General features: G+C 54.1%; 1 protein-coding gene across 2 annotated transcripts in view; it reads left to right on the forward strand.

Annotated features, from left to right (window-relative positions):
- SEMA7A (semaphorin 7A (JohnMiltonHagen blood group)) overlaps positions 1–13,703 on the forward strand; it is a 28,314-nt gene that overhangs the window by 8,519 nt on the left and 6,092 nt on the right. For both annotated transcript variants that reach the window (XM_062584121.1, XM_062584122.1), the window contains exons 2-8: positions 8,905–9,038; positions 9,611–9,661; positions 10,077–10,172; positions 10,837–10,921; positions 11,361–11,471; positions 12,868–13,007; positions 13,377–13,555. In XM_062584121.1, coding sequence (XP_062440105.1) covers positions 8,905–9,038; positions 9,611–9,661; positions 10,077–10,172; positions 10,837–10,921; positions 11,361–11,471; positions 12,868–13,007; positions 13,377–13,555 — 796 coding nt within the window. The remainder of the gene's footprint in view (positions 1–8,904; positions 9,039–9,610; positions 9,662–10,076; positions 10,173–10,836; positions 10,922–11,360; positions 11,472–12,867; positions 13,008–13,376; positions 13,556–13,703) is intronic.

The following is a 13,703-nucleotide window of genomic DNA, read 5'->3' on the forward strand; positions in this document are numbered from 1 at the left end:
GAGGTGTCTCAGTGGCAGGGAGTTGCGTGTTCCCTACGAGGCCATGGAGTGCTTAAGGGAGCAGGAAACACATGTGTCTGTATCTTGTGCTACTTCAGCAGGAGATGTTTTTAGCACTGTTTCTGGCTGCTTGATTTCCACTCTCACTACCCGGTGGTTCTGGAGTCTTTCGGCTCACTGCAGTCTAACACCACAGAGGGGCTTTGGGTTCGAGGCAAGGAATCCCTCCAAGCGTCTCCCAAACATGAGCAGCTGGGGAGAGGAGAGACCTGGAGGGGAAGGCAGGCAGAGCAAACGCCTTCTGAGATGCATCAGCCAACGGGCTGATCAGCACCGGCTCCCAGCCAGGCAACATCAGCTCCCGTCCGCCAACAGCTGTTGTACCTCTCGCTGAGCTGAACAGATAGGGGACAGGGAGGAGTGAAAGGGGGCCGGGGAGATACTTGGCCCTGGAAGGACTGTGGAGGGAGGCGAGCTCTCAGAAGCTTGGAATGGCAGTCTCTCGGGGATTGGGCTTTATTAGGTACACTCTTTCCATCTTGCTTTCTTTAAGAAATGACTGATGTTGGAGCCTCGATTGAATCGAGAGGGTGCAGGGCTGTCTTGTACGTTGAACAGTGTCCTTGGGGCCGTGCGGTGGAGGGGAGCGCTGGAACCGATGCGCTGCGACCGAGAGGCGCTTTCGTCTTTGTACGTATGTGTGTGCACGGGGCCCCGCATCTTCTGAGCAGGGAGCAGGAGGAATAAAGAGAGGGGGAGCCTCCGCCGCAGCAGTTTGCTGGCTGTGTAAGCCAAGGAGAGCAAGGAATGATGGACCATGTTTTTCAGTGAGCAATGGAAAGGAAGTGGTTTCCCGTAGTCTTTTGCCTTCTCCCTCCTTCTCAGAAACCCCTGAGTTTCACCCTTAGGCAAAAGTGTATAATTTTCAGTGAGTCAGGCTGGTGGTGTAGAGACCTTGCAACTCGCAGCCCTCCAATTATTCCATGGCAGGTCAGCAAAACCACCGTAGAGCGTCCCTTCTGGTTCGCCTCATCTAGAGACAAAGTGTTTCTCTAAAAACCCTCATCACCAGAGCAAAGGCCAAATCCCGGAAGCGTAACAGGCTGATCTCAGGCGTTAATCCCCCGGGAATGGGATGGCTTATGAGTGAGCAACCAACGTGTAAGAGACCTGGGGAGCGTGAGATGGCACCTCCCCAGCCCAAATGACCATCATACTAGGAGCTCTGGTTTCCTCTTGCCATGTTGCTGCTCCTTTTGGGCAATATCACAGGGGGAAAGGAAAGCCTAAGCACTTGGTGATCACGGCAGCCACCCACAGCCATGCTTACTTTTGCAGAAACGTCTCAACCTGGGAATTTATAGATCATCTAAAACTGCAGTTTGACTTCTTGCCAGCCTCGGTCATGGAGATGGGAAGAAAAAAAATGCAGCTCTTCAGAAGCAGCGTGGTTCAGCCTGGCTCTTTCACCAGGGACAAACAGGGTTGGTAGCAGCCCTGTGCCACCTGCTCCAGTGGCTCTGTCCCTCTGCACGATTGCAGTGATGCTCCGCATTGCCCTTTGAGAGGCTCCAGTGTCAGGAGCCACCAGGAAGCTGTCCCCCTGCCAGGCTCCCAGGGCAGGTGTGTGGTAGCACCACCTGGGAAAATCCCCAGATCCGCTTCCCTGTCTCATATGGGGGAAATGTGAGACAGGTGACACTGCAGGATGACATCAGATCTGGGACCGGGACTGGGGAGAATTGACCCAGCCAGGTGACTAAGGCAGCAGACCCGAAATCCTAATTTTAGACCTTGCCGGAAAGGAGAGCAGTCTAGCTGTCTGGGCTCGGTTGTTTGTCATGCAGCTGCTGGGAAAGCAGGGGTGGAAGAGAGATGGAGGTCACCGGGTCGAGGTGGTTCCGGTGCTCCCAAAAGCGAGGTGGCGAGCGGGAGCCTGGAGCGTGAGAGCCGCGTTCGCGGGGCGGGCGGCGTCGGCTCCCGGCGTCGGCGCGGTGCCCGAAGGTGCAGGCCCGCCGCAAAGGTGTAGCGGCTGAGTCTTGGGTGACCCTGCTGCGTGACCGGACTGTGACTCAGCATCATAAAAGCTTTTCTGTGCGCTGTCAGAGCCAATCCCAGTCGGATTGCAGCAGAGACAGTGACGTGCTGTGATCTGTTCTATCTATACTGAAAGGAAGGAAGGAAGGAAGGAATAAAGGCTGGATGTAGGGGAAATGATAAGCTCTGGAGAAGGAGGGAACCAGGAAAGCGAATGAGCTGTGCACATTTTCAGTGCTATGATTCAGGCAGGATCCTGCTCGCCGCCTGACCCGCAGGCAGCAGAACAGGTGGCAGCGTCATCCCAGGGAATCGGATGCGTGACGGTGACGACTGACGGCGTTGTAATGTGTTACAGTGAAAAAAGTTTCTAGGGCTGCTGGGCAGATTTTCTACACACATTTCCAGAGACCTTGGCTGGTCTGCAGCGTTTGCTTTGGTACCAGGCTTCAGAGCTGCACTGGCTTAAATCGTGTTTTGCCATATAGCGATCCCAGCTAATTGCCCAGCCTAATGTCCCTGTCCTACAGCAACAGCAGGATAGCTTGGGAAAATGCAGGCAACTTAACAAAAGGGTTTTAAAAACTCTCTATTTCCCTAAAGGGGTCAAGTCTTGCTTTGAGTTGTGCCAAGCACTGTGTGTGTGTTCATGACTTTGGTAATTGCAGCAGAGTCAGTGCAGAGACCAGTGTTGAGCGATCCTGTGTGCTGTGAAATGGTCTAGCTGTGCAAGACCTATGAGGCAAGCAGTGAGCATGGCAGGGTAGTTTGATTCTGTCCTTATTTTGGTGGGAAGCAGGTCTGGCCTGTTTCCACCTCACCTCCTCTGCACAGGCTTGCAATACTTGCACTGCAGCGAGATGGTTTGAGCCATCACCAACCAGCCCAGGCCATCTACCCTAGGGAGAGAAGCCATATCATGATGCTGCATGTAGGGGAAGATACTCTGCTTAACATAATCTTTGTGCCAAAGCCTAGCACAACGTCTTCCCTGTCCTGTGACTGGAGTTGGGAGAGTTGTGTTGAGTGAGAGACAAAAGATGAGGTTGCTTGGGGGACTTTGCTCCTCAGGGATGAGTCTTGGGCATCCTCCCTCTTGCAGTGAGCTCTGCTTGGCTTGTACGTGTCCAGGGCATGGAGCTGGGCTGCTCCTCAGGCGCTGAGCTTAGGATCCGTGCAAACCCCTTGTGCACTGGTGTCAGCGAGGAAGAGGAGGTTGCACGCACCAGTGTCGCTTCAGGGATTGTCCGAGGTCCAGCCTGGGAGTTTGGAGCTTTGTGGATTTTGCTAATACCCGTCTGGTCTGATAGCCTGGAAATCCCTCGCAGGCCAGGCGTCAGCGGTGCAGATGGCGAAGGGGGCGCTCCGAGCTGCCAGCCCCCGTGGGGTTTTTGTGGTTCACCTTGCAGGTCAGCAGGGATGTCCCAGTCCCGGAGACGGGCGGATTGCTAGGGAGCTGAGTCAAGTCACGAGTTTAGCGGGATCTCAGCCTCCTTCCGACCCAGTCCAGCTGTGCTGACTCTGCTGAAAGCATCCCAAAACAGCAAAACAAGCAGGTTGTGTCAGCAGTTTTTAGTGCCTTTCTGACTGTATGGGTCTGGGAGCAAGATGGGGCTGTGGGCAGGCTTGGGGGTCTCCAAGGCTGACCGTAGGGGGTGAACAAGGCTGCCCCATGCCGGCCCCTTGGGAACGCCGTTCCGCGAGCTGCGCAAGGAGCGTTTTTCCACTCAGGGCAGCACGGATGCTTTCCGGGCTCTGTGGCGTTGGGGGAGGACAGTATCAGTGAGCAGGTGAATCCCATACGTTGCCTGGCTTCCCCTCGCCGTAGGTCCGGAGGAGGCCTCGCTTCGCGGGAGCCTGGTGAGCAGGAAGCGAAGGGCTTCCCTGGGCGGCAGCCTTTGCTTTCAACTCCAGCCCCACCGTTGCCGAGAGGGGCTGCAGGCTCCTGCTGCTCGCTCTCCTTCCCTTTTCTCAAGCTTCCATTTCAGTTCCCATTTTGAAATGCTGGCACCAGAGCTGATTTTGACAACTGCCTCCGTTTTTGGGAAGACGCAGTCCTCCCCGAGCATTGCAGACACCTAAAGATTTCCCCGCTACAGAGGCTCAGAGCCATGCAAGCCGGTGACTAACCCGAGCAGCCGGGAGTCTCGGATCCCAGAGATCTGTCGGGATCCCAGAAGGGCTGGAGGCTTTGCCTAGGGAAAGGGGAGCAGTGGAGGGCAGAGGGGAGGAGAACTGGCCTAGCTGAGTCAACCCTCAAGCCAGGATTAGTGCTGGGTATTTCAGCTGTCCTGTGACTAACCCAAACACCCACGCTGTTTTTCTATTTGAAGTGTTGTGGGCATCTGGTTTGGGGGAGGGAGGCTGGGAACGAGCCTTTTCCCCGTGCCCGGGGTGCTGCGCTCCTCGGGGCAGTGAGAGCCGGACCTAGCCGTGGCTCTGGGGAGGCCACGGGCTGCTCGGTGTGGACCGGGGCCACAATCCCAGGCACCGCCCTGGCTCTTGGCCCCTTTCTGATGGCCTTCACCAAGATCTAAAGGGAGCCAGAGAGTTCCTTCGCTTGTCCCTAAAGCATGATCGTGGGCTGTTGCCCAAGCTGTGCCTGGGCAGGCCAGCGTGTTTCACCCTGCTGTGTCCCGACCAGATCTGAAGCAGAATCGCTCCCTCTTTTGTCTGTGGTGTTCTTTGTGTATTAAAGATCAACCTCTCTGCTCTCATCTCATCTGGAACATCTCCCTCTTCCTTTACCTCCTCCTCCATTACCTCACCCTGCAGGCATCCCTCCGAGATGCACTGGGCGCCCTCCCTCTCCCTCATTAATATTATTATTATTATTCGATCTGGCATGGTTTTCCCCATCTTGCCTGCAAAGCACAAAGCTCTTCTTTCTCCTATTCATTGCTCCGGACTTGGGTTAGCATTTCAATTGACAATTGTGCCATTGATTTTGTGTGCTGACGGTGGGGTTTGCATTAAATACCAGGCGAAGAAACCCAGCAGGGTTAGCAAGGCTCTGGAAATTGTCCCTGACTCCTCTTAGGAGAGAGGATGGTGGTAGGGTCATGCCTTCCCCTTAGCAGAGTGTGATCCGCTCTTGGCAGAGTGTCAAAACCAGCCTTGGGCTGAGATGTGAGATGTGCGCGGTTAAGACAGGTTTGTGCCTTCCGGATCCAGCCTCCGTCTCCGTGCATGCAGCGGTGCTTGTGAACTGCATCTCTCCAACTCGCAGGCTGGCAGCAATCCCCGGATCCTCTGCAGTCCGGCATGGGTACGCTTGGTAGAGGCGTGCGCCCGGGTGGTGGTCGACCCCTTTCGCTTGGGGGTTACAGACTAAGCAGTGGTGTGTCGCTTGCAGCCTCCTGAAACGCAGCTGAGTCTGGGCTGGAGCATCCACAGGTCGTTTCCTAGCCAGCAGCCACGTGAGACTAGCCCAGGAGCTGCCTGTTCTACCTGCCGCGGTGTGGCCCCGCCGCTGGGACGTCCCCTCCTTTGGTGCCATGTAATGTGGCACCCAGGGGACACCCAGCTGCAGCCCGTGTGAAGTCATTCGATGCCCTCTGCCTTGTCATTCCTTACTCTTGAATGCGTTTATACGCTTGGCCATTGGCACGGGGGGACGGGGCTGCTCCTCGCAAGCCTGGTGAGAAGCAGAGGTGAAGGAGATCAAACCACTTCCTTAAGCCAAGCTGTTTACGGCAGAGCAGGGGGTGAAGGCCAACTTTGCAGGTCAGCCAGAGGGCTGGTACAGAGGCAGAGAAAGACCCCGAGACCTACTCACAGGGCTGCCTTGTAGAGAGCTTCCTTCCCGATCTACTCAAATCAGTGCTGGGACTGCAAACACACTTCTTGGTCCTGGCTGACAGAACTGTTTATTTGCAGCATAGCGATTCAATCTAGTCCCTGGGGAGCAGTAGGATAAATAATACGTTGGCGCCAACCAAATGATTGTTTTGGGCTTGCTTGTTCTGGCTGTTGGAGGAGAATTGTGAGCTACCCTTTGAGCTGTCCTGGCTGCGAAGCAGGTTGGCACAGCTCTTGAGGCCTGACCGAACTGGATTTACGAAAGAGTTGTTGTTGTGAAAAAGCCTCAAAACAAAACCCAAATTAGCAGCCTCAAGCAGGGCAGATGCATGCAGAAGGGTGAAGTGGAGGAATAGGAGAGGGGGATGGCTGCAGGTGTGTGTTTTCCTGGGTAAGTGGCAATTTTAGGGCTGGTCTGGAGATCTGAAAACAGGAGCCAAGTGTGCTGAAATGCAGCCAAGCCTGCCTGTGCTGTGCTGGTGGAGGATTTTGCAGGCAGTTGTAGCTGAGTGGGGAAGGAGGAGCTCAGGGGCTCCCGTGCGGGTGGGCTGTTGCGTGCCTGCCGGGCCAGGACGGGGGATTTTAGGATTGCTGTGCAGGGAGCTGGTGGAAAGGGGATTAGTGCTTTCCTCCCTGGCACGTGTGCTGTCTGTGTAAGACTGTCGGCGAGTGGTGGAGAGCCTGGGCTAGCAGCCGTGCCTAGTGGGCTACCTGCTCTTAGGGCTTTTTAGGCAAATGACTGTCTCTTGTGCAGTCATTGTGAGAAGAGTCGATGCCAAGTTGTGCAGGAGGCAAAGCACGTGCTCAGGAGTTTCTCCTTGGAGTCGTCGGACAGAGGAGAGACCGTAGTGCTGGGAAGGGCAAAGGGAGCAGCAAGGGACTGCTTTCCAGCATGGCTTCTCTGGCTGCCCTGCAGCAGCTCTGTCCGGCGGGTACCGGCGGCGGAGGGGAAGAGCAGCCTGAACAGGCTGTGCTAGCAAAAAGCTGCTGGCACGCCTCCGCCCCTTCTCTTTGTGCCCGAGGTGCCCTTGCAAAACAGGAGCCCACGGGCCCGGCTGGGTTTCCCATCACAAGGCAGAGGGGTGCGGTGGCTGGCAGCACCCGGTGTTGGCCGAGCGGGCGAGAGGAAAGGCTGAGGAGGAAAGGGGTGGCTCTGGGTACCGGTGAACCGTGCAGGGATTAGAGGGCCGGCAGCACAGCCAGGTTCTTGTCTCTCTAGCCAGCAAGGCTACGGGTTGCCCTTCGGCAGGGCAGAGGACCAGGCAGCGTACACCCCCGCGGCCGTAAGTGCAGACGTTCCTCGCCCCAGGGTGCTGTGACCAGTATACTGAATTGGAGAAAAAAACCGCAAATCAATAAGGCATTCAGGAGCCTGAGTGTCCTCTAATATGTCTTTTTACTTTGGGCTCTGCTGCCGGAGGCAGGGGGGTGTGGAGTCTTGGCAGGACCCCTACGCAGCATGCTCTGGGCAGAGAGGAAGCATTGGGCTGTGCAAAGATTGTCCTTTGCCTGCCCTGCCAAACGCCCCTATAAATAGAGAGCGAGGGACACGTGCCGCTGATTAATTGCCTGTCTGTGCAGGCAGCCAACTCCCGAGGCAGACGTAGCGTTCGTCTGTGCGCTGGGAACAGGCAGCGCTTGCCAGGAGAGAGACTCCGTTCTTCAGAAAAGGGGAAAGAGGCAGACTTGAAAACGGAGGGCCCTGTCACATAAGCAGAGGTCAGTTGTGGTCTCGGCTGAGATTTTGCCCCCTTAGAGAAGTTCAGCGGTTCAGTTCCCTCTTGTGTGGCTGCTGCACGCTGCAGCAAAAGGAGCAAGCTAACCTGCAGCGGTGCAAATTGTGCCGCGTGCATCGGGCCCTGCCTTGGAGCTGGGCCCTGGCATGGCTGCACACAGCTGTCCAGATGTGCTACGCCGTCTCAGAGGAGATGCAGGACCACAGGACTCGGGTGAGAGGAAGATAAGGCCCCAGGTGAGAGGATCCATAGAGCACGTCTGGAAGGGGGCTTGCAGCCTCGCCAAGCGTGACAGCAGGAGCTAGCCTTGGCAGTGTCCTCCTGCAACGGCAACACAGAGAGAAAGGGAGGATGTTTTAGGAAGCAGGAACTGGAAATACCAGAAGGTGAAAGAGGAAGGAGGTAAGGACAAAAAGTCCTTCCTCCCGTCTGCAGCAACTGATTGTGACATGGGGACCTGGGTCTTGCAGCTCGTTTCTTGTTAGCACCTGGAGTGTGGAGCTCTGTGGGGAGGAAAGGTGTGACGCTAGTGGATGGTGAGATCTCCCACTCCTTGAGCATGGGGTAGCTGATCCCCGCTACATGGCAGTGGGGCAGGTTCTCTCCCATTCAGCCAGATGAGAATTTGCAGCTCTAAGCAAGCATGTGTGAGGTCGCAGAGCAGTGGGCGGAAAGCTGTGGGCACGGAAAATGCAGGCCTGCCAGTGCAGGAGCTGAGTCTACAAGGCAACTGCTGCCTGAAGCTGTTGTTGGAGGATGGAAAGCGAGGGGAGCCTGGAAGCCATGAGCAAGCAGCCTAAGGTCTTTGCTCCATGGCATAGCAGTGGGGACATCCCAGGGCAAGGGATGAGGGCATAAGGGTGCAATGAAGGTTGCCCAGCCAGAAGGAGAGAGTGCATCTCTGCTTCTCAGCTGATAGGCACTCTGATATGCCTAAAAGTGAGCAGCTGAACTCCTTTACTCCTAGCTGATCACCTTGAAGTGGCACTTGCTCCAGGAAGCACCTCCTGCGTCAAAGTTTTCCCTCCTATTCCTCCTCCTTCATCGCCAGCCTCTTTACGCTCCCATCATTTATGGAGCTCTGCTGTTCCTAGGGAATAACAGGACAATAGTACCGCTCCTCTCAGCCTGGGAGCTGCGTCCCCCTGCCTGCCTGGTGCTGGGCCAGCCATCCCAGAGTTCCCGAGCTGAGTCTCATGCCTCTGGCCTTTCTCATCACTCACAGTGAGGACAACGTGTGGGAGTTGGCGTTGATCACCCTGAGCTGGCTGTGCGTGCTCTCCGCAGTGAGTGGCTTCCCTGATGAGCTTCCTCTCTGTGGTTTTCCTAGGTGCAAGAGAATATGTATTTCCCACGAATGAGAAATACCCTGTCTTTTACCATAAAGAAAACAGTTCAGCCATCTTTGTCGGGGGAGAGGGAAAGCTTTACTACTACGACTTTGCAACCTACGAGACATACACGGTAAGGATGCTGGGCTAACAAGTTTGGCCCCAAAGCCCCATGTTCAGCCTCCATCTCACAGCCCAGATTCTGGATATCTTGCTCAATGTCTTTGCCACCAGCAAAGTCAGAACTGAAAGTGTCCAGTCTATGCCCAGCCTGCCCCATCCGTTTGGGAAGCCGCAACATCAGTATGCTCAATGGCTACAGCAAAGGGGAAGTCTTCTGTACTAACTGTGGGTGGGTCCTTCATGGAGGAGCTGGGAGTTGTTACGGTCTTTGCTGCCCCAGGGGGAAAGAGCCCAGGCTGCCTACCAGTCAGGCCTGCTACTTTGACCCTGCGTCCCCACTTCTTCCTGCCCCCCCAAGGCTAGAGAGATCCAGTTCTACCAGCCCAACCTCCTCAAGGTTTTTCAAATGCTGAGGTGGGGAAAAGGGCTGAGCTCCAGTTTCTAATGGCCCTCTCGCAAACATGCTTGTTTCCCTGCTTGCTGAGAGTGTGAGTAGCATGTGGTCCGTGGGACTGAGTTCCTGTTTGTTGTCGGTTATGAGGCAGAAGGAATAAAAGCATATCTCTCTCTCTTCTGTTCCAGGAAGACTTCCCTGTGGTAAAAGAAGGACAGTGCATGAACTCTGGAGGTCCGGTAGGTTCCCTGGAGCTTCCTAAAAATGTTGAGAGGTTGTTTCACAGCCAGTGCTTTGTTCTGTGTGAACTCATATGCTGCTCTGCGGAAGACAGTAGGTCCTGCCTGTGGTGAAGCAGTGTGGGAAGGGCAGCTGGAGGGGGCTGGATGGATGAGGGCTGGAGGACACGGGCCGAAGGACCACTCAGGAAGGGACTGTGTATGCTCCTTGCATGCTCTCTTTGGGTGAAATCCTCCGGTACTTGTGGAGCAGAAGGTCAGATGAGATAATGTATATTCTCTCTTCTGGTTTAAACACCCATGAAAAGCTAGGAGGCCATGTAGCTTGGAGCTTGGTTTTGCCTTGCACTTAGAGCAGCTGGGCCGTGTTCTGCCATTTATAGCCATTGATGTTCTTTTTTTTTTTCTCTTCTAGGAAGACAATAAAAATTACCTCACATTACTGGGGGAGCATGGAAATGGGATGTTAGTGTGTGGAACCGGTGCTTGCTCTCCTACCTGCTGGCACTGGGTATGCTGGAAATACCTTAGCATGTGGCTGACTGATGGGACTAGAACTGGGTCATCCTACTCTGTCTGGTGTCTTCTCCATTGGACAGTGAGGAGTCCTGGGAGATGTCTGGGGGATGCAGTACAGTTTGGGAGTGGGCCCAAAGCCAAAGTAGAGCTCAGGAGTCTTTAGTGCCCCCATAACAGTTTAAATCATGGAATGAAGAGCGTGGAGTCAGGAAACGCATATATTTATTTGTGTACGTGGCTGCCTGTATTGGGACCAGAGCGAAGCGCTCACCATTTTGTGCTCTGCTGTCTCCATCTGTAAAATGAGGCCCTGATTCCTGCTTCCTTTTCCAAGTACTCTAAAGTGCCCAGATGCCAGCTCCTGCTAGGAGCTTATTGTGACAGCTTGGGACAGCACGCCTCAGCCAAAGGCAATGCCAGCCACCTATGTGTTCACTTGCCATAATGCCCCTCTCCTCACCTCCACCCTGCAGCAGGGGATCTGCCTGGTGTTTCTGATGATGGGCCATGGACTTCCTGTGTTCGAGCTGCACCAGCCAAATAGAGCTGCATCCCTTCTGGCCCAGGGGTAGACATAGGTTGACATAGGCTGCTTTCGCCTTTCTGAACTGCCCAGCAGATCATGCTTCTTAAGGGCAATTTCTGTCCTTCCCCAGGAACAGAAGAAGAAGGGCTCTCCATGGGATGGGAGAGGTATTGCCCCTTTCAGCCCTGACTCGAATTCCCTCGTCGTCGTTGACGGTAAGTCTGAATGTTTGTGTGTCTTCGACAGTAGCACCGAGCAGGAAGGCTAGGCTCTCCACAGCATAAAGGAGCACCTGGAAACCTTGAGGCTGTTCCAGAAACTACATCCCTCTGCTCTAGTTGGGGATCGACCCCAGTGCTTCTTGCTTTGCCCCTTAGAAATGCTTGCACTTCTAGGATGGAGTATAACACAAGGTTGTTTATTCCTGTCTTGGGGATAGAGGTTGAGTCTTTTTGCAGGAAGCTGGTGCAGTGGTAATGGAGAGGAAAGAGGAGGTCCTGCAGTAACTCCACTGCTGAAATGGCTGAGGGCCTGGTGTGAGTCTTCTTGGCTGACCACATGCCCAGATTGTTTTTGATTTTTCTCTTTCTTCTCACAAGCTTTCCTGCCCCCTCCGGAAAGAGCCTGTTGCAAATGAGCCTTCTTGTCCCACAGGTCCTGATATCTATTCCACCATCAAGAAGAGCCAACAAAATGGCAAGATACCACGTTTCCGGCGAGTGAAAGGAGGTGGAGAGCTCTACACAAGTGACACTGTGATGCAGAGTGGGTATGAGGGAGATTCTGAGGGAGTGGTACCTGCTGCCTTGCCACATCAGGCACATAAATTGGACTCCTTGTCAGTCCACAGCTGTGGGCCATGCTATGTACAGAGCACAACTTGGAGAGGTGCATCCCCTCTGCCCAGCTGGGGCTCAGCCCCAGAGCCTCCTGCTTGGGTTTGCTCACTCCTAGGATTGACCTGTGGGAAGGGCTGATTTGGTCACCATCTGCAGTGCTGGCAAGGAGGGACCTAGCTGCCCCTTTTAGCTCTGTTGCTAGCAGCTGGGGAGAATTTGAACCCTGCTTCTGGGCCAAAACAACTGACAAGCAAGTTCCTCTTGCTTGGGTTGGGGAGGGAGGAGATTGGGAAATGGAGAGAAGTGGAAAGCAAGTCCCATGTCAGATGCTGGAAGGAAATATTGTTGTGCAAAGGTGCCCAGCAGCTGCTGTGTAGTGGTGGAAACAGGAAGAACTTCTTCCACTCCAGGCAGACTGGTGTGGGGAAAATGACTCTTTCCAAATCTCCAGCCAGGGTGAGATTGTGAGGCAGGAAGAAGTTGGACTATGCATGGAAAAGAGGGGAATAGAGGGAAGGGACACTCCCCCACCCCTTCATTTCTATGAGCCGTTGACTTTGCCTTCTGCCAAGCTTCCCCAGTGACCAAAGAAATTCTTGTCAAAGACAAAAATCAAATCAAAATGACACTAAGTCAAGACAGGACTTATGCATCTGGAGACATGTGAGGGGGGCAACCAAGACAGCAGCAAAAAAAAGCTGATGTACCCAGAGCCATGAGGCCAAACACATAATTAGGCAGAACACCCTGCCATGGAAACACCAACTAACAATGCTCGGAGGGACCCTGAGCATTCCCCCACTGCTGGGGATACCCTTTGTGGTAGTGGTGTATTAATAGGAAAAACATCGTTAGGTTGTCCACACGAAACACAAACAGTGCAGCTTGCTGTCCCACTGAGGGAGCCTTCCTGTATGATTATAGTTCCCCTACGCAAGAAAGGAGAGTGGGTTTCCTTTGCTGCTAAGCAACCAAGGCTTCGTTGGGCTTTGGGGACTTGGCTTTCAAGAAAATGGGTTCATGAAGGGGGAGGAGGAGAAGGGAGAGGAAGGGGAACCCCACAGGGGAGGTAGCATGTGAAAAGTAAGTGTTCATGTGCTACACTGAGGGATCTGTGACTGGTCAGGTCTAGAGGACGGGCTCAGACCTGTCCTTTGCCTGGAGCACAGATGGTCTTTGCATTTCCTCATCTCGTCTAAGAGTGACTGCTTAGTTGCAGAGGTCACTGGTTTGTTCCCAGCTGGTGGCTTTCAGATGAGCTTGCATTCCTGAAATGTGCATGTTCAGGCCAGGGCTTTCTGATAGCTCATGTCCCATTTCAGACCCCCAGTTTGTCAAAGCTACCACTTTGCGGCACGAAGAACCTCACCAGGACAAGATTTACTACTTCTTCCGTGAAGACAATCCAGATAAGAGTCCCGAGGCACCCAGAAACATCTCCCGAGTGGCCCAGCTGTGTAAGGTACACGTGAGCAGTGTGTGGTGGGAAGGGAAGAGTGTTGCAGGAGTGGCAAATGGACACACTAGCAAACCTGATGCTGTCAGTACATGAGTTGGCCCCTCTTGCTCAGTTCTCTACTCTGCCACAGAGTTCATTTGGGACATGGCCATGTCCTCAGGCCTTCCTTTCCTCTAACTCCCACATCAACTGTAGGGTTGAAAAAGTGCTCTCCTATCTCATTGGGATGCTAGAGAGGTACACATCTGTTGCAGTGACCAGGGTCAAATATATCCCTGGAACATCTTCTAGTCTTCCATCCAAGATGCTGGGCAGGGGGACTTTTTGTTCCTCCCTGCCAGATGCTAACTCACTGATTTCCCTCTCTTCCAGGAAGATAAAGGGGGAACCAGCTCACTCTCTGCTTCCAAGTGGACCACCTTTCTGAAAGCCAGCTTGATTTGTGTTGACCCAGTCACCAAGGGCAACTTCAACTGGTTGCAGGATGTCTTCTTTGTCCCTTCGAGTAACTGGAGGGATTCTAAAGTCTACGGGCTCTTCACAAACACATGGTGAGAGTTTTTGCAAAATGGAGGAGGCCTTGTCCCACGGGCTAAGTCTTTTTGTTCAGCTCTTTGGCAGGCTAGTGGGTGGAAAACAGCCAGCCATTATCAAAAAGGCTGCTGACACAGCCATGCCCTATCCACAGGGATGATGGCA

This window comes from Rhea pennata, chromosome 10 (genome assembly GCF_028389875.1).
Source record: "Rhea pennata isolate bPtePen1 chromosome 10, bPtePen1.pri, whole genome shotgun sequence".
Lineage (NCBI taxonomy): Eukaryota > Metazoa > Chordata > Aves > Rheiformes > Rheidae > Rhea > Rhea pennata.